Source organism: Odocoileus virginianus, chromosome 33, assembly GCF_023699985.2.
Source record: "Odocoileus virginianus isolate 20LAN1187 ecotype Illinois chromosome 33, Ovbor_1.2, whole genome shotgun sequence".
In the NCBI taxonomy this organism is placed as follows: Eukaryota; Metazoa; Chordata; class Mammalia; order Artiodactyla; family Cervidae; genus Odocoileus; species Odocoileus virginianus.
The window spans coordinates 18319572-18344387 of record NC_069706.1 but is presented as its reverse complement, the minus strand read 5'-3'; the positions used below and the strand labels follow the sequence as shown (position 1 = coordinate 18344387).

Sequence of the window (24816 nt, the reverse complement as noted above, 5' to 3'; positions counted from 1 at the left end):
ATATCTTGTCCTGGGAACTTTCCCCTTTTTTAAAGGTGAATTAATTACTTGAATTAGTTAACCGCAAGAGAAAACTGTGCAACAGGCAGGCAACTGGGGGTGGGAATGGGAATGGGGGTGGGAAGGAGTTTGGGGTAAGAGACTCCAGATGGAGACAGAATTGGAAGGAAAATGGTTTTTAATAACCTTCTATCGCCTTACATCCAAGACCTCCTAAGATGTAGGCAATAATTTAAAAAATAGGGGAGCCTGTCACTGTTTACCCTCATCTCCTCTGTCCCCTCTTTCCCTGGCAGCAAGGCCTAGACAGCTAATAGTGGAGTTGGTGGAGACAAAAGTGGGGGGCCAAACTAACACGTTTTGCAAGGAATGTGACCACAGCTAACCACAGGCATTGAGAAAGTGGACCCAAGGATACCAAGTCCCAGCCCGCCCGCTGCTTCAACTCCAACCTAAGAGAAACCGCGACTGGAGCGGACCCAATTCTCCCAATCCTGCAGATGGGGGTGGGAGGAAAACGGCTCTGCTCCGCCCTCCGAGCTGGGCGGCGACCTGTAGGCGGCAGCGCTCCCCGCTTTCCCGGCTCTCATTTAGGGCGCAGCACTAGAAACGCGGATCGCGGTGAGCCCTCTGAGGTTAGAAGTCCGGCGGCGACATGAGCTCGAGGCCGGTGTTCCTGAGCGCGGCCGAGGTACAGGACCACCTCCGCAGCTCCAGCCTGCTCATCCCGCCCCTGGAGACCGCTCTGGCCAACTTCTCCAGCGGCCCCGACGGAGGGGTCGTGCAGCCTGTGCGCACCGTGGTGCCAGTCGCCAAGCACAGCGGGTAAGTGAGGAGGGCCGGGGCCGGGGCTGGAGACCCTGGAAAGGAGGAAAGGGAGGGGTGAGAAGGGAAACCGCAGGAGAAAAGAAAGGAGGGCTTCCCTAACCCCTACTAATAACACCTTTCACCTAATGTGTGCAACCCACTGTGGGCGCTTTAAAGCCGTTATCTGGTTTCATTCAACACACTCCATATGTACGTGGCTATTGATGCAGCTATTTGGAAAAACCGAGACTCAAGAGGTGAAGCGAAGGACCCAAGGTGATGGCAGCTAGTAAGTGGCAGAACTGGGGTGGTTTTTCTCACCCAGAGGCAGACTCTTGAGCGTGCTCTGCGCACTGCTAACAGGACCGGCAGAGGGGTGGGGATGAAGGAGGGAGAAGGCCAGTAGGGCGGTGAGTGAGGGACATGGGGACCTGATAGGAGGTCTCATCATTGACGGGAAGGGGTTGAAACTGCTCCCTCTCTTCCTGTAGTTTCCTGGGGGTCATGCCCGCCTACAGCGCCGCAGAGGACGCCCTGACCACCAAGCTGGTCACCTTCTATGAGGGTCACAGCAGCGCCTCCGCGGTCCCCTCCCATCAGGCCACAGTGCTGCTCTTCCAGCCGAACAACGGCGCCCTGCTGGCGGTGAGCAGCTCCCTGCCCTGTGCACAGAGCTAGGCTCAGAATTCAGGCAACGGGGAGTATTGCCTGTGACCATATATGCCCCTCTCGGAATGACTGGATGCCGGTGACTGTGAAGCTTACCTGTGACTGTGCATCTGTTTCTAGGACTGCCTGAGGATGTAGCCCAGCATCAGAGACCACTGGTGCTTCCAGTGTGTGAACTTGTGGAAGTGATGATCTCGTCATTCTTGTCGTGATCTTGTCCTATACCAGTTACTGCAAATGTACAGGTTGCACAAATCCAGTAGCTAAGGAAACTTTTATTTAGTGAATCTGTAACATGAAGTTACATGAGTTACAGGTTAGGGGCGCTCTCTAATGCCTGGGAGTTTTTTGTAAGGGGTACACAGTGACCTGTTTTAACATTTAATATAATATAAAAAAAAAAGTAGTGGTCTGTACTTGTGAATTACTTTGTGTATGTCAGACACTGTTCTAAATACTTCATAAGTATTAATGCTTTTAATTCTTAAAACCACTCTGTGAGGTAATTTTATTACCCCATTTTGTAGATGAAAAAAATGAGTCATAGAGCCACTATGCCAAACATCGCCAAGTTTACATAGCTAACAGGGGCATGGATGGACTTCATACCTACTCTGTGTAAGCCCAGGACCTATACTCTCTTAGCACAGTAGCCTATGCTCTTCCGCCTTTATAATTGCCACTTACTGGGCACTTATTATGTGCCAGGCAGGAGAAATTGATCTCATTCAATTCTGACAACTTTCCTCTAAAATTTTCTCAGAATTTCAGGCTCCCCAAGGAAGCTGGCCATGTATTACTCCTCTGAAAAGAGTATTTAGTTCTTGACAACTTCTGCTCACCCAACGGAAATGACATCCATACTACTCACCAAGAGGGCTTACCCAGAAAATTGATACCACCTCAGGCTTTGGAACTAAATGACAAGGCCTGAAATTCTTTCTGAATATGACTTCCTCGTTCATAAAATGAGAATACTGATAGTACTTGATGAGGATGAGTTGAGATGAATAATATAAACAGAGGACAGCAGAGCAAAGGATGGTGGTTATTACTAGCCAGGTGTAATTCAGAACCACCTGGGGAGATTTTAAAAGCAATGATGTCCGGGTCCTATCCCTAGCGATCCAGATTCAGTTAGCCTAAGGATATACCTGGGCACCAGTATCTTCACAAACCTACCCATGTGTGCAGGAGGAGTTGAGAGCCGCTGAGGTAGAGTTTCAGGGCCTTTGCACAGATGTCAGGTGACTTACTTTGAGAATCTGGGGGCAAATAAAGCAAATGGGCATTTATTGAGGGCTGGCCATATGTTAGATGGCTTCATTTATGCCAGTGCTTTTAAACCTCACAAAAACCCTCTGAATGGTTGCCATTATCTTTATTTTTACAGGTAGGAAAAACAAAGTGCCTATAGATTAAAATATTTGTTCAAAGTTGCATTTCTTATAAGTGGAGGAATTGGTTCCAGGCAAAACACTCTCCTTGCAGACTGTTAGATGCTTTCTGGTGCTTCCCAGGTACTAGTGGTTAAGGATCCACCTGTCAATGCAAGAGACACAAGAGATGCAGGAGACACAGGTTCAATCCCTGGATCAGTAAGATTCCCCGGAGTGGGAAATGGCAATCCACTCTAGCCAGTATTCCTGCCTGGAAGATTCCATAGACAGAGGAGTCTAGTGGGCTACAGTCCATGGGGTCGAAAGGAGTCAGACACAACTGAACCCCCCCTCCCCACACACACACACACACAATGCTTTCTAGGGCTAACTCTTTTAGAGCATCTTCTCTCTGCTTAAGTGGTGAATACAGGTGCCCCTTGCTCACTGTCTCTCCTTTCCTCCAAGGTCATGGATGGAAATGTCATAACTGCAAAGAGAACAGCTGCAGTGTCTGCCATTGCCACCAAGGTAAGATTAGTGCAAGCTGGTGGGTGGGATTGAGTATCTCAAATCTGAACATCTAAGAAGAAGTGAGGAACATTTTTATTTTCTATGGGCATAGCTGAAACATCATATGCCAAATGTAGGATGTCAGGTGAGCACAGTGATTCACGAAATGATTGGCTACCATAATGAGCCCAAGATTCTGGGTACCTTACGTGTGCTCTTTCTCATCATCACACCAGCCTTGATGTTTATCTCCATTTGCCAAGTATAGGGAATATGACTCAGAGTTTTTGCAAGTTTATCAGGATCACACAGCAAATAAGTGGCAGAGCAGGAATTTAAAACTTGACCTCTCTGACTCCCAGACTGCTTTCTTGCCCCTGATCCACACTGTTCCTGGCAAATCAGTGTGGTTGCCCCATAGGCCAGAGTCAGGACTGCACAAAAAGTAGAGGGGACAGCATATCCAAGCCAGACAAATGTATTCATTCGGCGAGTGTTGACTGAGATCCTATCATGTATCAGGCACTGTTCTAAATGTCGGAGATGTGGTAGTGAACAAAACAGAGGGTGACATACACAGAGCTGGCAAGGCAATAAATAAAATAAAAGTGAAATACATAGTATGATTTACTTAAAAAAAAGAAAATTAACCAACAACAAACCCTTTTTGTCTTTAGTAATAGGCTAGGATTTGCTCCTAAACCACCCCCCACACCACCAGTTAGAAGGATGAAAATAAAGCAGAATTGGAGTATTGGGAAGCAGTGGCATTTAAAATTATCAAGGAAAGACCTCACTGAGGTGACATTTGAGTAAAGACTGAAAAAAAAGTGAGTGATTGAAACAGGAGGAAAGGAGGAGCCCTTGAGACAGAAGGAATAGCAAGTGATACAGGTGATAATGTTTTTCTAAGCAGTGCAAGGGCATCCTACAAGAAGAACAGTATTTTTAGAGGTTAGGGTGAAGAAGAAGAGGTGTCAATAGAACAGTTAGAGTCTGGAATCTTTCACATTAAAGATCTGGGAGTGCTGACTTATGAGACCTAAGCATAAAGGAAATGTGGGGTCCAGGGAAGGGTTGGAGCAGCAGAGACCAGATGTTCAGATTGTGAGTATTTTAAGGTCTTCTAAACACATGATGATAAGGGAAGAATGTGGGGATAAATCTGGTAACTATGTAGCAAGGCATTAGACTGCAGTACTCACCTTGAGGAAATTTGTTTGTTTGTTTGTTTGTTTAATTATATCCAGACCCAACTCAGATTGAAGTGATCAAGGGACTCTGAGGTATGTTCCCTGGTAACTTAGAGGGACTCTAACAATATTGCCCTACATTTGAAAAGGACTTTGATTTTTTTCCAAAATAATTTTCAACCCATTGTCTCAATTTATTTTTGGGTTTGTGTGAGGAAGGCAGAGCAAGAATTACTGGCCTCATTTTGTGCAGAAAGAAATGAAGACTAGGATTTCCTGAAGTCAGCACAGGTAGCTGTAGGTCTTCTTGTTCCAGGTCAATATTTTCCAACCCAGGCTATGCAGTAGCAGCCTCTGGAGTTTTTTCTTTTTTTAATTCAGGTTCCCAAAACCATTGAATTAAAATTGCTGAGGACAAGGCCAAAGAAGCTAGGTGTTTTAGTTTTTTATGGTTTCTAGTTAATTCTGATGATCAACCAGGTTAATTCTTCTAGACCCAGCTCTCAGTTACACTATGCTTTTTTGCATGGATAAAAATATGCACTCCAAGAAATGTTCAGAATCATTGAGTTGATGCTTCAGAGTTTAGGCTTAAACTACACCACTTTTTCCCTAGGGACTCAGTTGGGCTCTTTCAATAAGGAGCAAAGATTTATTTTACTTTTTGTGCTATAGGAATAGAATGTTTTCTTTTCCATCACTTCTGTTTTATTTAGGGCTTTCGGGAGAAGGACGAATATTAGGAAGTTCTTGGGTTTGATGGACACTGTAACTTGGTGTTTGGGTTGCATGTACCCTGAGTTGGGGACTCTGGCATGCTGTCTCAGAGTCACGATATATATCAGGGTTTATTCTTGACATGCAATTATCCAACAAATACCTAGGTGCCCACTAGGCACCAGGTCCTGTGCTCAGCATGGGACATGGAATGGTGACTAAAACCAAATACAGAACCTGCAGTCACGGAGCACAGGGTGCATTTGGGGAGACAGATATTAATCTAAAGATCGCACCAGTTAATGTGAAAATTACAATCCTGACAGATACATTGAATGAAAGGGGAGCAAAACAAAAAGGGGTGGGGGGAGTGTCTTGCTCCAGGCTGTGGGATTTGCCAAGGCTTATGGACTTCCCCTGTGGCTCAGCTGGTAAAGAATCTGCCTGCAATGCAGGAGACTTGGGTTCAATCCCTGGATTGGGAAGATTCCCTGAAGAAGTGGACGGTTATCCACTCCAGTATTCTTGCTGGAGAATTCCATGGACTGTATGATCCATGAGGTCGCAGAGTCAGACACGACTGAAAGACTTTCATTTCCTTTGTGAGGGTTAGCTGAGCTTCAGTTCAGTTCAGTTCAGTTGCTCAGTCATGTCCGACTCTTTGCAACCCCATGGACTGCAGTACACCAGGCTTCCCTGTCCATCACCAACTCCCGGAACTTACTCAAACTCATGTCCATTGAGGCAGTGATGCCATCCAACCATCTCATCCTCTGTTGTCCCTTTCTTCTCCTTCTCCTCCTGCCTTCAATCTTTCCCAGCGTCAGGGTCTTTTCAGATGACTCAGTTCTTTACATCAGGTGGCCAAAGTATTGGAGCTTCAGCTTCAACATCAGTCCTTCCAATGAACATCCAGGACTGATTTCCTTTATGGTGGACTGGTTTGACCTCCTTGCAGTCCAAGGGACTCTCAAGAGTCTTCTCCAACACCACAGTTCAAAAGCATCAATTCTTCAGCGCTCAACTTTCTTTACAGTCCAACTCTCACATCCATACATGACTACTGGAAAAACCATAGCTTTGACTAGATGGACCTTTGTTGGCAAAGTAATGTCTCTGCTTTTTAACATGCTATCTAGGTTGGTCATAACTTTTCTTCCAAAGAACAAGCGTCTTAATTTCATGGCTGCAGTCACCATCTGCAGTGATTTTGAAGCCCAAGAAAATAAAGTCTGTAGCTGTTTCCATTGTTTCCCCATCTGTTTGCCATGAAGTGATGGGACCGGATGCCATGATCTTAGTTTTCTGAATGTTGAGTTTTAAGCCAACTTTTTCACTCTCCTCTTTCACTTTCATCAAGAGGCTCTTTAGTTCTTCTTTGCTTTCTGCCATAAGGGTGGTGTCATCTGAATATCTGAGGTTGTTGATATTTCTCCCAGCAATCTTGATTCCAGCTTGTGCTTCATCCAGCCCAGCATTTCACATAATGTACTCTGCATAGAAGTTACATAAGCAGGGTGACAATACACAGCCTTGACGTACTCCTTTCTCGATTTGGAACCAAGATCCAAAATAGCTGAGCTTGCATTAGAATAACAATAGCACTTACTTGTGAGAAGCTGAGGGGAAGGTACTCCAGGCAGAGGGAAGAACCTGTGGAGAGCAGAGCCCTGTGGCTGATAAAGGCATGTGCGCTTGGGGAGCGGCAAGGAAGCTTCTTGCCTGAAAGACCAGAGGTGCAGAGAGTGTGTCCAGAGGGGAAGCTGGGCTGCTCAGAGGACCAGACCACACGAGGCCTTAGTGAATGCAAATGAAACATAGTCTTTCAAACTCTTTAAGAAACCTAGCAGATTCATATATATGTTTTTAATTATCTGCATGCTCTAGGAAAAGAATGAAGTGGCACCAATCCTATTATGATTTAATAAATATCATAAATGTTATACCATTTAGGAAAAGAGATGCCAGTTATAACATTATTATCAGGGCAGCAACGTGTCAAGCGAGACAAGCAAGCAGAACCACACATTTACTCTCAGAGATTAAAGGTTACTTTTACAGGATACCGCAACAGTTTCTGAAGCCCACATGTACTTCCAAGAATAGATTTATATTAACTGAGAACAGAAAAAAAATTATTTAGTTAAAGAAAAATTACCTAATTCTCCTTACTGAGTGGGAACATAAGTTATTGTCATTTTGAAACCTTTTCAAATCAAGTTTCTTTGAACTATAGTTGATAGCAGAAAATGGTTTCTCTCCTGTGCAGCTGCAGGAGAGAGAATCTCTAAACATCTACTAATATTTGAGACTCCTTTTTGCTAGTGATTAATATTAAAAACACTTTTGTTTTTAAGGTTGCACTCCAGAATCTCAATAATGGTAATTATTGATACAGAGCAGATCAAAATCAACTTTTGTTAAATGAGATAGAGAAAAGACAGAAGATGGTCTTATTTAACATGGATGATTTGAGACACAAGTGATGTCCTTTCTCAATGCCAGTAGTTCTTAACTGGAAGCAGTTAAGACCAACTGTTTCCAGAGACCAACTGCCCCAGAGACAATTAGCAATGTTTGGAGACATTTTTGGTTGTCATAACTGAGGGCATAGGGGGTGCTAATGGACAGAGGCCAGGGATGCTGCCAAGCATCGTGCAGTGCATAGTACAGCCCTCCCACCTGCCAGCCACCCAAACCCTGCCAGCAAAGAATTATCCAGCCCAAATATCAGAGTGCTGAGGTCAAGAAACCCTGCTCTATTTCTCATAGGTAATAGTAGATTCATGCCAATTCTGTGCAAATAAGACTGTCTCTGTTTTAATGGGACTTATACAGCAGTACAGGAAAATAAATTTGTAAACAAACAAGTGCTGTGAAGTGGTAAATTCTGTCAGAGAGGTCAGAAAGGCTTTACTGGAGAGCTGATCACACAACATCACTCCCAAATAAAGACACACATATACCCTGAGGAGGCCCCACAAATGCCATCTCTACATTCCTCTTAAGGAAGGCAGGCTGAGACAGGATCAACAGAGAGTAGGCACAGCAAATATCATTTGAGAACCTAAGTTCACAAGGAGTCATGGTTCCAAACGCAACAACTCAACAGCTCTGAGAAGTAGGTTGGCTTATCATGTCCCTGAGATGGGGTAGCAGAGGAGAAAGCATGTGGGCGTTGGAGAAAGACAAGGTTTTGGAGCCCTACTGTGCCATTTAACAATTACAGGGCTCTGAGCAAGTTACATAACTTCTTTGGACCTCAATTTCTTTATCTGTAAGAAGAGGATAACTGTGGGAGCATCTAGCGCATAGGGTCAATTGTCTGGACTAAAAGAGATCATGAAGGTTAAGCATTGGTATATATTAAGTACCCAGTGAAGGCTTTTCTCTCCTGCCCGCACCATACAGAGTGGAAATGGAAATACAAAATGACATTTCCTTGATTGCCTGAGAGGTTCTGAATGAAGGTCCCTGATTCTCAAACTGTACTTGATCCTCTCCTGACTTCAAGAGTCTGTCTTGATCTTTTCTATCTCCTTTCTCTCAAATAGTTTTTGAAGCCTCCCAACAGTGAAGTGTTGTGTATCCTTGGAGCTGGGGTCCAGGCTTACAGCCATTATGAGATCTTCACAGAACAGTTCTTCTTTAAGGAGGTAAGTCCAGGGAGGGAGGTGGGGGATGTGGAGAGGAAGCAGCAGTGACATTTCTCTGTACTCCTTTGTTAAAATGTAAGCTATGCTGCAATCGTCAGATTGGGAGTACCACCATCTAGACCATTCTTTTAATGGCTTGTGTGAAAGTCCCACTGGAGATGAAGAGTTGGGGGAAAGGCCTGAGTCACTTCTTCCAGTTTCTAAGTTTGTAGAGTACACCTCGGTACACAGAGCCTACTCAGTTACTTAAAGGATTGTATCATATCCATTGCATGCATTCAGTTTTTCTTTTGGCTCCTTTCTGTTGCTTCTCTTAGCAGAATCTGGGGTCCTTAAGTATTCAAGGGTTAGGAATCCAGGAACTGACAATGAGGTCTGGAGAGCAGGAGGCCACAACGTGCCCCTTCAAAGCCTAGACATCAGTCCACCTTTCTCCATTCTGCCTGGCTCACATTATTTTTGATACACCTGATACTGCTTATATTTGATTTTTTTTCTATGTGTGTGAGAGGGGTGGGACAGATTTAAGGTGTGATTTTTTTTATGATAGAACTAGTACCTCTGCTTTGAGAAATGAAAATATAAAGAAGATAAAAGAAGAAAAATTCCCTTTTATGTGTCTTCAAAGACAAGTAGTTAACATTTCTAGTCTTCTCTCATCTGCTTTTTATGATTTTTTATGCTTTTCACCAAGGTTTAATTGACATACAATATCATATTAGTTTCAGGTGTACCTCATAGTGATTGGATATTTATAGGCATTTCAAAGTGGTCACCATGATAAATCTGGTTTCCCCTTGTCACCATACAAAGTTATTATAGCATTATTGACTGTATTCTCTATGCTGCACATTGTATCCCCATGACTTAATTATTTTATAACCAGAAGTGTGTACTTCTTAATCCCCTTCATCTGTTTCACTCATCCCCAGCTCCTCCCTCACCCTTCCAGCAATCACCACAAGTAGTTTCTTTAAATTGTTCTCTGTGTGTATATATCAGTTTCTCAATTATTTTATTTGTTCATTCATTTGAGGTTTTTTTGATTCCACATGTAAGTGAGATCATATACTATTTGCCTTTCTCTGTCTGACTTATTTTGCATAGCATAAAACCCTCAAGATCCACACATTTTTGTCTCAGATCACAAGATTTCATTATTTTTATGGGTGAACAATATTTCATTTTGTGTGTGTGTATACACACATGACAATTGCTTTATCCATTTATTCACTGATGGACACTTAGGTTGTTTCTATATCCTGGGTATTGTAAATAATGCTGCAGTGAACAGGGGGGTACCTACAGCTTTTTGCCTTACAGTTTTGTTTTCTTCAGATAAATACCCAGAACTGGAATTACTGGATCATATGGTAGTTTTTTGTTCTGTTTTTTATTTAAATTAAAAAAAATTTTTACAATCTCATGCTGGTTTCTGCCATACAACAGTGTAAATTATACATACATCCCCTCTGTCTCTAGCCTCCCTCCCCTACCCCCATCCCATCCCTCCAGGGCATCACAGAGAGCCAGACTGGGCTCCCGGTGCTACACAGCAACTTCTCACCAGCTATTCTTTTACACTTGATTGTGTATGTATGTTGATGCTACTTTCTCGACTCATGCCATTCTCTCCCTCCCACACGATGTCCACAAGTCCATTCTCTACATCTGCATCTCCAATCCTTCCCTGAAAATAGTTTCATTAGCATCATTTTTCTAGATTCCATATATATGTCTTAACATACTATATTTGTTTTTCTCTTTTTGACATGCTTCACTCTTTATAACAGGATTTAGGTTCATCTACCTCATTAGAACTGACATGATTCAAATTTATTATTTTTATGGCTGAGTAATATTCCATTGTGTGTATGTACCACATCTTCTTTATCCATTCATCAATTGATGAACACCTAGGTTGCTTCCATGTGATGGGTATTGTAAACAGTGCTGCTCTGAACACTGGGCTACATGTATCTTTTCGATTATTTTTTTCTGAGGGTATATGCCCAATAGTGGGGTTGCTGAGTCATATGGTAGTTTTATTCCTAGATTGTTAAGGAATCTCCATAATGGCTGTATCAGTTTACATTCCCACCAACAGTGTAGGAGGGTTCCCTTTTCTCCACATCCTCTCCAGCATTTATTATTTGTAGATTTCTTGATGATGGCCATTTTGACTCGTATGAGGTGATACCTAATTGTAGTTTTGGTTTGCATTTCTCTATAAGTTAATGATGTTGAACATCTTTTGTCTTTGCCATCTGTATGTCTTCTTTGGAGAAGTGTCTTTAGGTCTTCTGTCCATTTTGTGATTGGGCTGTTTGTTTTCCTAATATTGAGCTGTATCAGTTGCTTGTTGGAGTATAGTTGATTCACAATGTTGTGTTAGTTTTAGATATACAGAAACATGATTCATATATATATATTTATCTATTCTTTTTCAGATTCTTTTCCCATACAAATTATTACAGAATATTGAGTAGAGTTTCCCATGTAATACAGTTGGTCATTGTTGATTATCTGCTTTATATATAGTAGTGTGTATATGCTAATCCCAACCTCCAACTTTATCCCTCACCCTCAGCCTTTCCCCTATGGTAACTATAAATTTGCTTTTGAAGTCTTTGAGTCTGTTTCTGTTTCATAAATAAGCTCATCTGTATCATTTTTTTAGATTCCACATATGAGTGATATCATATGATATTTGTCTTTCTCTGATTTACTTCACTTAGTATGGTACTCTATAGGTCATCCATGTTGCTGCAGATGTCATTATTTCATTCTTTTTATGGCTGATTAATATTCCATTTTATGTATGTACCACATCTTCTATATTCATTCATCTGTCTGTAGACATTTAGGTTGCTTCCATGTCTTGGCTATTATAAATAGTGCTATAATGAACATTGGGGTGCATGTATCTTTTCAATTTATGGTTTTCTCTGGATATATGCCCAGGAGTGGGATTGCTGGATCATATGGTAGCTCTATTTTTACTTTTTAAAGGAACTTCCATACTGTTTTCCATAGTGACTTTGCCAATTTACATTCCCATGGTGTAGGAGGGTTCCATTTTCTGCACACTTTCCTCCAGCATTTGTTGTTTGTAGACTTTTTGATTGTGGCCATTCTGACCAATGTGAAGTGATACCTCATTGTAGTTTTGATTTGCCTTTCTCTAGTAATGAGCGATATTGAGTATCATTTCATATTGGCTTTTTGGCCATCTTTATGTCTTCTTTGGAGAAATGTCTATTTAGACCTTCCACCCATTTTTTAAATAAGATTCTTTTTAAATTGAGCTGCATGGGCTGTTTGAATATTTTGGAGATTAATCCCTTGTTGGTCACTTCATTTGGAAATACTTTCACCCATTTTGTGGGTTATCTTTTCATTTTGTTACAGTTTCCTTTGCTGTACAAAAGCTTTTAAGTTTGTTTATTTTTGTTTTCGCTTCCATTACACTAGGAAGTAGACCCAAAAAGTTATTGTTATGATTTATGTCAAAGAGTGTTCTGCCAATGTTTTCCTCTACAAGTTTTATAGTATCTAAGCTTACATTTAGGTTTTTAATCCATTTTTAGTTTATCTTTGTGTGTGATGTTAGAAAATGTTCTAATTTAATTTTTTAAATGTGAAAAGTGTAAGTGAAAGTCATTCAGCTGTGTCCGACTCTTTGTGACCCCACAGACTATACAGACCATGGAATTCTCCAGGCAAGAATACTGGAGTGGGTAGCCTTTCCCTTCTCCAGGGGATCATCCCAACCCAGGGATCGAACCCAGGTCCCTCACATTGAAAGCAGATTCTTTACCAGCTGAGTCACAAGGGAAACCCAAGAATACTAGAGCCCTTCTGCAGGGGATCTTCCCAACCCAGGAATCAAACCGGGTTCTCCTACATTGCAGGTGGATTCTTTACCAACTGAGCTACCAGGGAAGCCCTATGTAGTAGCTGTCCAGTTTTCCCAGCACCACTTATTGAAGGCACTATCTTTTCTCCATTGCATCGTCTTACCTCCTGTGCTAGAGAGCAATTAACCATAGATGTGTGCATTTATTTCTGGGCTGTCTATCTTGTTGCATTGATCTCTATGTCTGGTTTTTGAGCCAGTACCATTCTGTTTTGATTAGTATAGTCAGAAGTCAGTGGCCCTAACTCCTTGAGCACCATTTTTCTTTCTCAGGATTGCTTTGGATATTCAGGTTCTTTGGTGTTTCTATACAAATTTTTTAATTTTTTGTTCCAGTTCAATAAAAAATGCCATGAGTAATTTGTAAATTACCGTGGGTAGTATAGTTATTTTGACAATACTGATTCTTCTAATCCAAGAACATGGTATATCTTTCCATCTGTTTGCATCATCTTTTATTTCTTTCATCAGCATCTTATAGTTTTTGGAGTACAGGTCTTTGCCTCTTTTGGTAGGTTTATTCCTACATATTTTATTTCCTTTGATGTGATGGTAAATGGGATTGTTGCCTTAATTTCTTTTTCTGGTCTTTTGTTGTTAGCCCATGGAAATGCAATAGATTCCTGTGTGTTAATTTTGTATCCTGCAACTTTACTGAATTCATTGATGAGCTCTAGTGGTTTTCTTGTAGCATCTTTAGAATTTTCTGTATCATCTGCAAAGTGACAGTTTTACCTCTTCTTTTCCAATTTGGATTCCTTTTACTTCTTTTTCTTCTCTGATTGCATGGCTAGGACTTCTAAAACTATGTTGAATAAAAGTAGTGAGAGTAAACATCCTTGTCTTCTTCTTCTTAGAAGATAAACTTTCAGCTTTTCAACATTGGGCTATCTGTGGGTTTGTCATATATGTCCTTTATTAGGTTGAGGTATGCTCCCTCTATGCTCACTTTTGGAGAATTTTTCTATGCTCACTTTTGGAGAATTTTTATCATAAATGGGTTTTGAATTTTGTCAAAAACTTTTTCTGCTAAGATGCTTATATGGTTTTACTCTTCAGTTTGTTAATGTGGTGTATCTCACTGATTGATTTGCGAATATTGAAAACTTCTTGCATCCCAGGTATCAGTCCTCCTCAATCATGGTATTTGATCTTTTAATATATTATTGGGTTCAGTTTGCTAGTAGTTTGTTGAGTGTTTTTGCATGTATGGTCATCAGTGATATTGGCCTGTAATTTTCTTGTTTTGTGGTATCTTTGTCTGGTTTTGGAATCAGGGTGATGACAGCCTCAAAGAGAGTTTAGGAGTATTCCTTCCTCTGCAATTTTTGAAGTAGTTTCAGAGGGATCGTGTTAGCTTTTCTCTAAATGTTTGGTGAAATTCACCCATAAAGTTGTCTGGTTATAGAGGTTTGTTTGTTGGGAGTTTTTAAATCACAGTTTCACTTTCAGTGCTTGTAATTGATCCGTTCATATTTTCTACTTCTTTCTGATTCAGTTTTGGGAGATTTGTTATCTTCTCCTAGGTTGTCCATTTACTGGCATATAGTTGCTTGTAGTAGTCTCTTATGATCCTTTGTCTTTATGCAGTGTCAGTTGTGACTTTTCCTTTTCCACTTCTAATTTTATTACCTTGAGTCATTCTCTGTTTTTTCTTAATGAGTATGGCTAAAGGTTTCTCAATTTTGTTTATCTTTTCAAAGAACTCGGCTTTTAGTTTCATTGATATTTGCTGTTGTTTTCTTTGTCTCTGTTTATTTCTGTTCTGATCTTTACAACTTATTTCCTTATACTAACTTTGGGTTTTGTTTGTTCTTCTTTCTCTAGTTGCTTTATGTATAAGGTTAGGTTATTTATCTGAGGTTTTTCTTGTTTTCTGAGGTAAGTTTGTATTGCTATAAATTTCCCTCTTAGAATCGCTTTTGCTGCATCGCAGAGGGTTTGGATCATCATGTTTTCATTTTTTATTTATCACTAGGTGTTTTTTTCCTTCCTCTTTGATTTCTTCAGTGATCCATTGGTTGTTTAGTAACATATCATTTAGCCATCACGTCTGTGTTTTTTGCAATTTTTTCCTTGTAGTTGATTTCTAATCTCATAGCGATGTGAATGGTGGACTTAATAGTTTCTTTGGAAAAATATTTATTCAGGGCCTCTGCCCATTTTTAAATAAGGTTGTTTATTTTTATATTTTTGTAAGTTCTTTCTATTTTTTTAATATTAACTTCTTATAACACAGGTTTAATCATTAATCTTTTAACCATAGTTTTAATAGTTTTCACTGAATGTTGTAACACCAGTTTTCCTGATTACCTCATATTTGTATAGTATTTCATAGTTTTCTATCAAGAATGGTAGTGTGGTTGACCATTTTCTTATAACTGGGCTTATACTGTTTTCACCTTTATTAATGAACTTATTCACATATAACATTTATTTCTATATTTATTATATTTCCTTATGAGGGCTTCTTTAGGCCTTAGTTTCAATTGAAGGCTGGCAACTGCCACCACAGACATTAAAATATGTTAAACAAGCTAGCCAGTCCCCACTTCCTGGTGATGCCAATGACCAGCTTCTCCCTGCAAGCACTTCCTAGGAATCTCGTCGTAGCTACTATTCTTGACCTTCTGCTCTGCTGTACCATTCACCCCTGTAAGTGTAAGTAAGTGTTAGTTGCTCGGCTGTGCCCAGCTCTTTGTGACCCCGTGGACTGTAGCCCACCAGGCTTCTCTGTCCATGGGATTCTCCAGTCAAGAATACTAGAGTGGGTAGTCATTCCCTTCTCCAGGGTATCTTCCGGACCCAAGGATTGAACCTGAGTCTTCTGCATTGCAGACAGATTCTTTACCATCTGAGCCACCAGGGAAGTCCCAATTTACTCCTGAAACCCTTCCAATTTTTAATTCCTTACGTATCCTTCAGAGATCAAGCTGTTCCATGCACAGCACTGCACATCCTGCTTGTTAATCTCACACCTGTTATGACTCCCTTACAGAGTCCCAAACATAAACTGTGAGTTTGATGCTGACCTTGTCAGTTATGATTTGCATTTACATACATGTAAACTTAGGCTGAATGAGGTTAAATAGCTTCAGAAACAGTGACAGAGCAAAGTCTGATTCTAAACCTGTCTAGCTCCAGAATTTGCTCTGCTAATCACTAAGCTATATAATAGCTATTACACTATTGAGGCTGTGTGTCTCAAGCTAGAATTGAAAAATCTCCCCCCCTTCCTGACAGGGAAATGGAGTAGAGAAAGGTCATTTTCACATCTGGCCCAGACAAATGTTCATCCACCATAAGGAATGATTTAAATAACTGCAGCCTTAACCCTAGAGTAGTTCAACTTTTCCTTGTAACTCCTAGGTTTGATGAAACATAAACAGCCAAATAATCACAGCACCATGTCTCTTTTATTCCCCTGAATGAAGGTGAGAATATGGAACCGCACCAAAGAAAATGCAGAGAAGTTTGTGAACTCAGTACCAGGAGAGGTGCGGGTCTGTTCATCGGTCCAGGAGGCTGTGACAGGAGCAGATGTGATCATCACAGTCACCATGGCAACAGAGCCCATTTTGTTTGGTGAATGGATCAAGCCTGGGGCTCACATCAATGGTAAGCAGAGTGGCTCCATGAACATTGGGTGGCCAGCCTCTCCCTTGACTGGACCAAGGGCCTGCATCTGCAGTTGTTTCACTCATGCAGAATGCCTGAGCTTTTTAATGGCCTCAGAAACATTTGAACCTTAAAGAAACAGTATGCACTCCAAAAGATGAAACAAAAATCACAAACTCAAAACTAATAAATTTAATTACAATTTTATAAAGTATAATAGTATGGCAAATGATCAACTATAACTCGTTCTTAAATGCCATGAAATTTAATTACAAAAGCCAAATGACTCACTTGTTCTTGGGAACTCACCAACACTTGGGATTAAATTTTTTTTAATTACAGCACAAAATACATTTTATGTGACTAAATGTATTTATGTGAATGTTTTTTCATATGTGGGGGAGGATAATTGGGACTTTAAACATACGAGTTTCTTGGGCTCCTAAAGATCCTTAAATGACCCTGGGGGCTATAGCAAGATCTGGTCTATATTAAATACTTACTATAGCAGGGGCTATTCTAAATTCTTTGTTATGTACTATATCACTGAATCTTGAAAACAACCTTATGAAGTAGGAACTATTATTATCATGACCCCTGTATGGTAGGTAAACCAAGGCATGGAAAGATTAAGTAACTTGCCCAAAGTCAAAGGTTTTTAGAGGCGAAGCTGGGATTTGAACTGAGGCAATATACCCTCAAAGCCTAAGATCTTAAATGATACCCTATGTTATCTTTCAGTAAGAAAACTGGAGTCTGATTAGCAAGCAATTGAAGGCTAGAGAATTTAAACACAGTACCAATGCCTCATGTTTTAGTGACAGGCACATAGTATGAACTCTAAGATCTCTGCACACATGTGCAAGAGCCAAGTATCATGATTATTTGTTCTTTCACAAATGTGTATTGAATCCCTACCATGGTTCAGGCACTGTTTTACATGCTGGGAAAGCCAAAGTAAACCATCAAGTAAAGCCATCAAGGTCACTGCTTTCCTGCTGTTTACATTCTAGAGAAGGGAGGTTGACAATAAACAAGTAAACAAATAGATGAGCTAGATAGTTCCAGCTAAAGGTTAAGTTCCATGACGGAAACAACACATGTATGATTGAGGAATGGGCTATAGAAAATTGAAGGTTTCAGCCTGTATGGGTCTGATATTATGAATGTGAATCCAGGGGATAGGTCTTATTGTTCATAAAGCCAGACTCGAATAGTAAGACCATTTCTAGAAGGACTTGGAACTTCAAGAGAAGTCAGTTCTGGGTAAAATGGGCAAGAGCTGAATCTTCAATAAGACTGAGTTGATTTTTTTTCAGTTTTTTTTTTTTTTTTTGGCTTAAAGCAGAACGTATTTGCTATCTTAGATTCTGTGGTTAGGAGTCTAGACATGGGTTAGCTAAGTCCTCTGCGCACTCAGGATGGAAGCAAGGTGTTTTCCAGGCTGCAATCTCATCTAGAGCTTGGAGTCTTCTTCCCAGCTCACACGGTTGTGGCAGTTCTTTGTGTTGAAGGACAAGGATGCAAGTTTCCTTGGGGCTGCTCTCAGCTCCAGGAGGCTGTCCACATTTCTTTTCCTGTGGACACTCTACCTTCAAAGACAGCAGCAGAGAATCTCCCTCATGTGGTATACCTCTCACACTTCGAATGTCTCTCTAGGAAGAGCTAACTTGATTTTGAGTCAAGGAGTCTCATATCTTTCCCTGGTCTAAAGACAAAACTGGTTTGTGTGTTTAGAGGCAGTAAATATACTTAAGAAACGTATGTTACAAGTGCGGTTGACGGGGAAACACCAACAACAGATTTTACTTACTTTACAACTTGGCTGAGAGTTAGGCCCAATTCCAACCTTCCCTGCGTGCCCCTCATTCTTTCTCGGCATCCCACCAGCCAGTGTCTGACCCTCACCAAGTGTAGCCCCACTGAAGGAAGGCCAAAGCCCAGCCTGAATCAGGCCCCTCGCTTTGCTTCCTGGACCACCTCCATTGGCTTGAGTGGCCTTATGCAACCCTTTGAGCATTCGCCGTGCTCCAAATTAGGGGGAACAAGTGCAATCAGAAGAGGTGGCTTGAGAAGCTAGGGTTTTTCCCACCAGCTTATGATTTATTTACAAGCTTCATTAGTTGGTGCTTCTGTTCTATAGAACTCCTCACACAAACAACCTTCAAGATGGACGTTTTACGTCACTGTCTTTGACAATTAGAGTGAGGGAAAACAACAGGAGAGGGAACAAGTAGAGAAAACTGGATGGCAGTGAGAGAAGGCTTACAAATGCTGCCTTATATTTGTATAAAGCTTCATAGCCGTTTCCAAAGACTGGCCCCTGTGGGCTGGATCCAGCCAGCAGATGTGTTTTGTTTAGGCCATAGAGTGTTAAGTGTTCTGAAAACCAAGAAATTACACATGCAAATAGATTCCCTGCTTCTCTTTTTACAAAAGGAGCAGGGGGCCAGGGGAGGGCTATCTAAGAGTGGCCCTGCATTCTTACATGGCAACAGTTCTGCTTGAGCAGAATAGTTAGTGTCCCCTTTAGAAGGGCCTGCTTTCTTCTCTGTACTGAGGTTTCCACCATTTCTAATCCAGTTCTTTTGACCAGTGCCACTCATTTTCACTACCTTCCTGGTCCTGGAAGCATTTGATTCAGTCTCAGCATTATCCTATGTCCCAATGCCAGGAGGCATGATTCCTTGGATTCATCATTATGGTTCTGGGCTCTGCAGAGGATGTGAAACCTTGGTGCTGGGGTGCAGCCAGTTTCCTGTTTACTGGGGCTTCTCTGTGTCCCTGACACTGGGCTTTTTTTTTCTCATGAGGTAAGAGAAGTGGCTGGGAATAAGGAATGGGAATGATCGAAGAGCAAGCAGACAGACAGAAGACAGAAGATTGTGTGGTTATGAATAAGCTGCAAGTGATGTCTGTTTTAGGGTTTGTGTAAGGAAGTCACTGCTCCTGATAAGCAGAAGAAACATGAAAAGGCATGTGTTCTTTTAGAGTCATAGATGCACTTACTGGATATATAACCTTGGCACATACCTCTTCTTTGAGCCTCCGTTTGTGTACCTTTTAAATGGGAATCAGACATGTACTTGTGAGGACTTGAAATAGTATGTGTGAAACATCCCAGTGATAGTAGGCACACAGTACATGAATGCTGTGTTAGTCGCTCCGTCGTGCCCGACTCTTTGCGACCCCATGGACTGTAGCCCACCAGGCTCCTCTGTCCATGAGATTTTGCAGGCAAGGATACGGGAGTGGGTTGCCATTTCCTTCTCCAGGGGATCTTCCTGACCCAGGGATTGAACCCGGGTCTCCTGCACTGCAGGCAGATTCTTTACCGACTGAGCTACAAGGGCTAAGTTGCCTCAAAATTTTTTTGATTAATGAGAATGGGCATGAAATGAAAGGAGAAAATGCCAAGTATCATTCTTGTTAGAGAGCTCAGTCTTGTTGCTTGGGAGGGAGTAGGCCTGGGGAGATGAGGCATGCCGCAGTTGTTCCCACGTGTCCCCTGCCACTTCCTTTTCCCCACCCCTTTCATTCTTTGGAGCCTGCAGTATCCCCTGTGACTACTTCAAGGCTCAGGGTCTGTTTTGCTGTCATTTAGCCATCGGCGCCAGCAGACCTGACTGGAGAGAGCTGGATGACGAGCTCATGAAACAGGCTGTGCTGTATGTGGATTCCCAGGAGGCCGCCCTGAAAGAGTCTGGAGATGTCCTCTTGTCGGGGGTGAGCCATCTTTCTGTTGCTGATGTCTGACTGTCCTCACCTGGATCCCCGGGTTTCATAATAGCCCCTTCTGTCTGGCCTGCTGCAGATCTCTGTAACTCCCACCTCTTTTTGGGGTTATCACTCTCAAATATCTTTCCATCCTTTCTAATTCCCTTCTAGAATAATGTGGCCATTGTGTGGTGACATGTGTCTTCCTGTTCCCTTTGCCTTAAGAGATCAGCTTGATGGCCTTTTTCATTGGATTGGGCTGTCCTGTAAAGCAATAGGATTGGAAGATAGGAGCCTCTGGAAACTTTCCCAGTATGGCCAACAAATCAGGACTAGTGTTGACCGCTTTCTGACCTTTTTTCATAACCAGGGCATAGCAGTAAGAAGGGGGCTGCCAAAATGAGTGTTCAGATAAGAACAAGCCTGTTTCTTCACTGATACAGTGTCCTGGCTGGACATTCCCCTGGCTGCAGATTTGTATTTCTGCAATCATGGTATCACAAAAGCAGATGTACCCACATCTCATCCCCAGAAAAAGATTTAAGAGAGAGGCATCCTCCCTGACATCATTCCGTTTACAGAAGGTTATTTTATCAAGTTATCCTTTATCCAGGTCAGGGACACCCTGTCCTGGCTTCAGAAGCTGGTCCTGAGCCATATTAGCTCCATGACCTGGGTCAGTGTGTTCATTTGACAGGCTGAGATCTTCGCTGAGCTGGGAGAAGTGGTGAAGGGAGTGAAACCAGCCCACTGTGAGAAGACTACCGTGTTCAAGTCTCTGGGTAAGTCATTGCTCCCAGGGCAAAACACAAAACACAAGGTAGGTTTACCCATTGGTGGGAAGAGGAATGAGTCAGCAGTCTCCGTAACTGAATCATTGTGCAGTCTATCACTTAGGTAAATCATTTACGTCTTGGCCTAGTGGTGAAGCCCGTGAACTCTGGAACTGGGCAGTCCTAGGTTGGCTTCCCCGCTATGCTATTCCTTGGACATGCATCCTTGGGCAAGTGATCTCACCTCTTTGAGTCACAGTTTTCTCCCCACCTGTTACCTAGAGTTTTTGTGAGAATTAAGTGAGATGTATGTATAAAATGATTTGCCCATAACAAGCACCAGCATTAAAACATTTAGACTTTGATCTAAATGAAACTCAGAGGAAGATATCCTTCAAAGGTGGAAGGGCAGGGGAAAAAGGTGTTTAAAAACAGGGAGCTTAAGAGAAATAACAGGGAGACCCAACCTGAGGGCAACCCAGACAGGAAGTACAGCCTGACCTTTTTTCCCTCTCCTTCCCTTTCTGTTTGCTGATTTAAGAAGGTCTTCAATGGAGAGCCCCATTACCACTCTGAGTTAGCACAGGCAGAAGCCCATCAAAGAAGGGGCTCCTTTCTTTGGCTGGTTTGCCTCTCAGCCCAGCTCTCCCATTTTAAGGAAATGGACACATATGGTAACAGAGCTAATATTCAGATCCTACATCTAAAATATTGAAGTACTCTCAAAATAGTTGATAAATAGTTGCTGCTTGAGCCCCTCAACCTTGCCAGACCATACATATTTTTTAATGATCAAGCAACCAAAGTGCTATTGCTTGGCAGAGTATTAAGAGTACTCTGCCCACCCAGCACCAATGCCAGTCAAAGTGTATCTATGCCTTACCATCTGTTAAATATATATTTTAATTTTTCATGCATAGAAAAACAGGCAAACACAGTATAAGCTGTATTTAGAGCCTGGTTCAGAGACATCACACTGATCTAGTTGAGTCTGAAAGAGTTTCATTGTTCCTTAGCAGATCAGAGGTCAGCTGGCCCCCTTCAGGAGACACAGCCCTGGAAACCTGATCTACACTCCTGAGCAATTTTTACTTTCTCACTTTTGGGGTTGGTTTACTGGCACATCCCTTCATCTAGCAGATGCATATTAAATACCTACTATGTATCAAGCTCCATACTGTGTACAGTAGTAGTTACAAAAATAAAAGCCAGCCCCTGGCCTTTAAGAACATATTCCCATTCCAGGTTAAGGATATTTGCCCAAAACTATAAGATAAAGGGGGAATTGCTAAAGGACTTAGGGTTTGGACTAGACCAAAGGTCCAACAAACTACACAGCTTGGGCCAAACCCAACCTACCATCTGTTTTCATACAGCCCACAATGAAATGGTTTCTACATTTTCAAATGACTGGGGGGGAAAGTAATATTTCATGACACATAAAAATTACAAGAAATTCAAACTAAAGTGTCCATAAGGAAAGTTTTCTTGGAGCACAGTCAGACTCATCTGTTTACCTGATGTCTAAAGCCACACTTGTACCACAGCAGAGGTGAGTAACTGCAAGTAACTGGCATGCGAAGTCTTAAATATTTATTATCTGGCTGTTCACCGAAAGTTTTCTGACTCCTGAACTTTGGTGAGCATTCATTGCTTGCCTTGTTTTACCCTTCACAGACTCTTCAAGCCTGAACTCACCTCTGGGTGGTGAGCCCTTGTTACCCTGGTGGACACTGTATTAGGGAACGGCCAGTTCTGGGACCTGGGCTGTTTGGGGAAAAGTTGTTCTGACAAAAGTTAAACCAAATTTCTGTCCATTCCAGGAATGGCGGTGGAAGACATGGTTGCAGCCAAACTAGTATATGATTCCTGGTCATCTGGTAAATAAAACAAAGGAACTTTGTGTCAAGTGGATGCTACGGCTCAAAGGGTGTTAACACTAGTTGTCTCACAATCTTTTCATAATCTCTAGATTAAAAGAAGGGTTCTAGCCCAGTGATCTGTAGTTTTATGCATACTGTGTCTTACCTTAAACAATGAGATCCTCTTTTGTGTTTGTAGTTAGAAAACAAAATTAAGTGGCCGTTCTGTGTTATACCAGATTATACTAGCGCTCCCTTTGCCCTGTATTTCACTGCCTTTTGTAATTCCCTGAAATAAAGCTTTTTCCAATTCTGCAGTTCTTGTTTTGGTAACTTCCATCCTTCACAGCAAAGGAAGTGAGGGGATCAAGTGCTCGTGTTCACTCCCTGAAGGCTCGCCAATTGCTGTAGTTAATTTTTTTCTATTTTATTAATTGAGATACAATTTACATACCATAAAGTCCACATTTTGAAGTGGTGGATATAATTCAGTGTTATCAGTATATTCACAGGGTCATGCAACCATCACCGCTAATTTCAGAACATTTTCATCACTTCAAAAAGAAACCCAGTACCCATTAGCAGTTGCTTCCCAGTCGTCTCAGCTTCTGGCAACCTACTAATCTACTTTCTGCTTTTTTGGATTTGCCTTTTCTGAACTTTTGTATACATGGAATCATATATCATGTAGTCTTTTGCTTCCGGCTTCTTATTATTGAGATTTCAAGCAACACAGAGCTTTCTCTATTGCTTAGAACTCCTTTGGTCACAATCGACAGAGAACACAACTCAAACTACCTTAAATTGAATGAATGAGTGAGGGATGGAATTTATTGGCTCTTGTAATTAAGAAGTATACAGGTAACTGATTTCAGCTATAGCTGCATCCAGGGGTTCCAGTTGTTATCAGGATCAGGACCCAGTCTTGCTCCTCTGTTCCTTGCCTCTGTTTTCTTCAGTGTTGGCTCCATTATCAAGCAAGCTCTCCCCTGATAGTGGCAGGATAGGTACCAACAGCTCTTGAAGCATAGCCTGTCCTCTTCAGCAATCCTAGCAGAAATAGACATTCTCTTCCTTAACAGTTGAAAGTCTCAGAATGGAGTCACACTGGACCATCTAGGGCCTATGCCCATATGCATGACATAGTGGCTAAAGGAAATGAAATACTCTGGCCAGGTCAGATCCAGGTGACTATCATCACCTGGGGGATCTGCTTCCCCTATTATCCAGTCCTGGGTCACATGCCCCCACCTTGAATTCAGCAGTACAATCAGCCCATCTGACCACATAAGCTGACAAAAGGAAAGGAGTCTTTTACCAAAAGAGGGCTGTATACCAAGTAGGCAAAATGTATAGATATCCCCTGCAGTGTCAGTACGGAGAAGGCTGTTGAGAATCATCTAGTCTAACCTCTTCAGCTTACAGATGGGGAAGCTGAGGTGCAGGGGTGCTTTTCTCAGGTCCCCTGAATCGCTAACAGAGCTGTGTTGTCCATGTCCTGCCAAAGACCCATTCAAATTCTCCCTCTCCAAGCCTCTCCTAGGCTGGTGCTAAGTCAGCAGAAAGAAAAGCATGTTATTTTGCTTTGTTTTCTTACCCAGATTCCTCCTGGCAGGTCCTCTTCATGCTCTATGTAGCTTAACCAAACGTTTGTCATGTCAGCCGGGTTGTCTAGCCTTTGCGCTAAACCAAAATACCCACATGATCTACTCTGCACACCTCAAGTGACTATGGAATCTTTGGGGGGAATCTTAATGGCCACAATTCTAAGGAATGTGTAAAAGAGGGTATGTGATAATGAGATTACCAAAAGCACCTTAATTCATTCATAGATTTCTTATTTCATTTTTAAGAGTCCCTGCAATAATTCGTGCTAGGCTGCTAACAGAAAAGAAATAGTCCTCACCCCAGAGAGCACAGATAACTCTCTCCAGCTATTTAGAGTTAGGGCAGGAAATGGATCTAGAATATCTTGTGCAATAAGAAGTTTTTT

At 41.8% G+C, this 24816-nt stretch overlaps 1 protein-coding gene across 1 annotated transcript; it reads left to right on the top strand.

The window, feature by feature from the left end:
- Positions 1–552: 552 nt before the first annotated feature.
- Positions 553–23140, top strand: CRYM (crystallin mu). The gene is made up of 8 exons (XM_070460995.1): positions 553–825; positions 1299–1452; positions 3324–3386; positions 8833–8934; positions 16288–16471; positions 20076–20197; positions 20886–20970; positions 22785–23140. The coding sequence occupies exons 1-8, from the start codon at positions 656–658 to the stop codon at positions 22847–22849; spliced, it is 945 nt and encodes a 314-aa protein (XP_070317096.1). The 5' UTR covers positions 553–655; the 3' UTR covers positions 22850–23140.
- The last annotated feature ends 1676 nt before the right edge of the window (positions 23141–24816 follow it).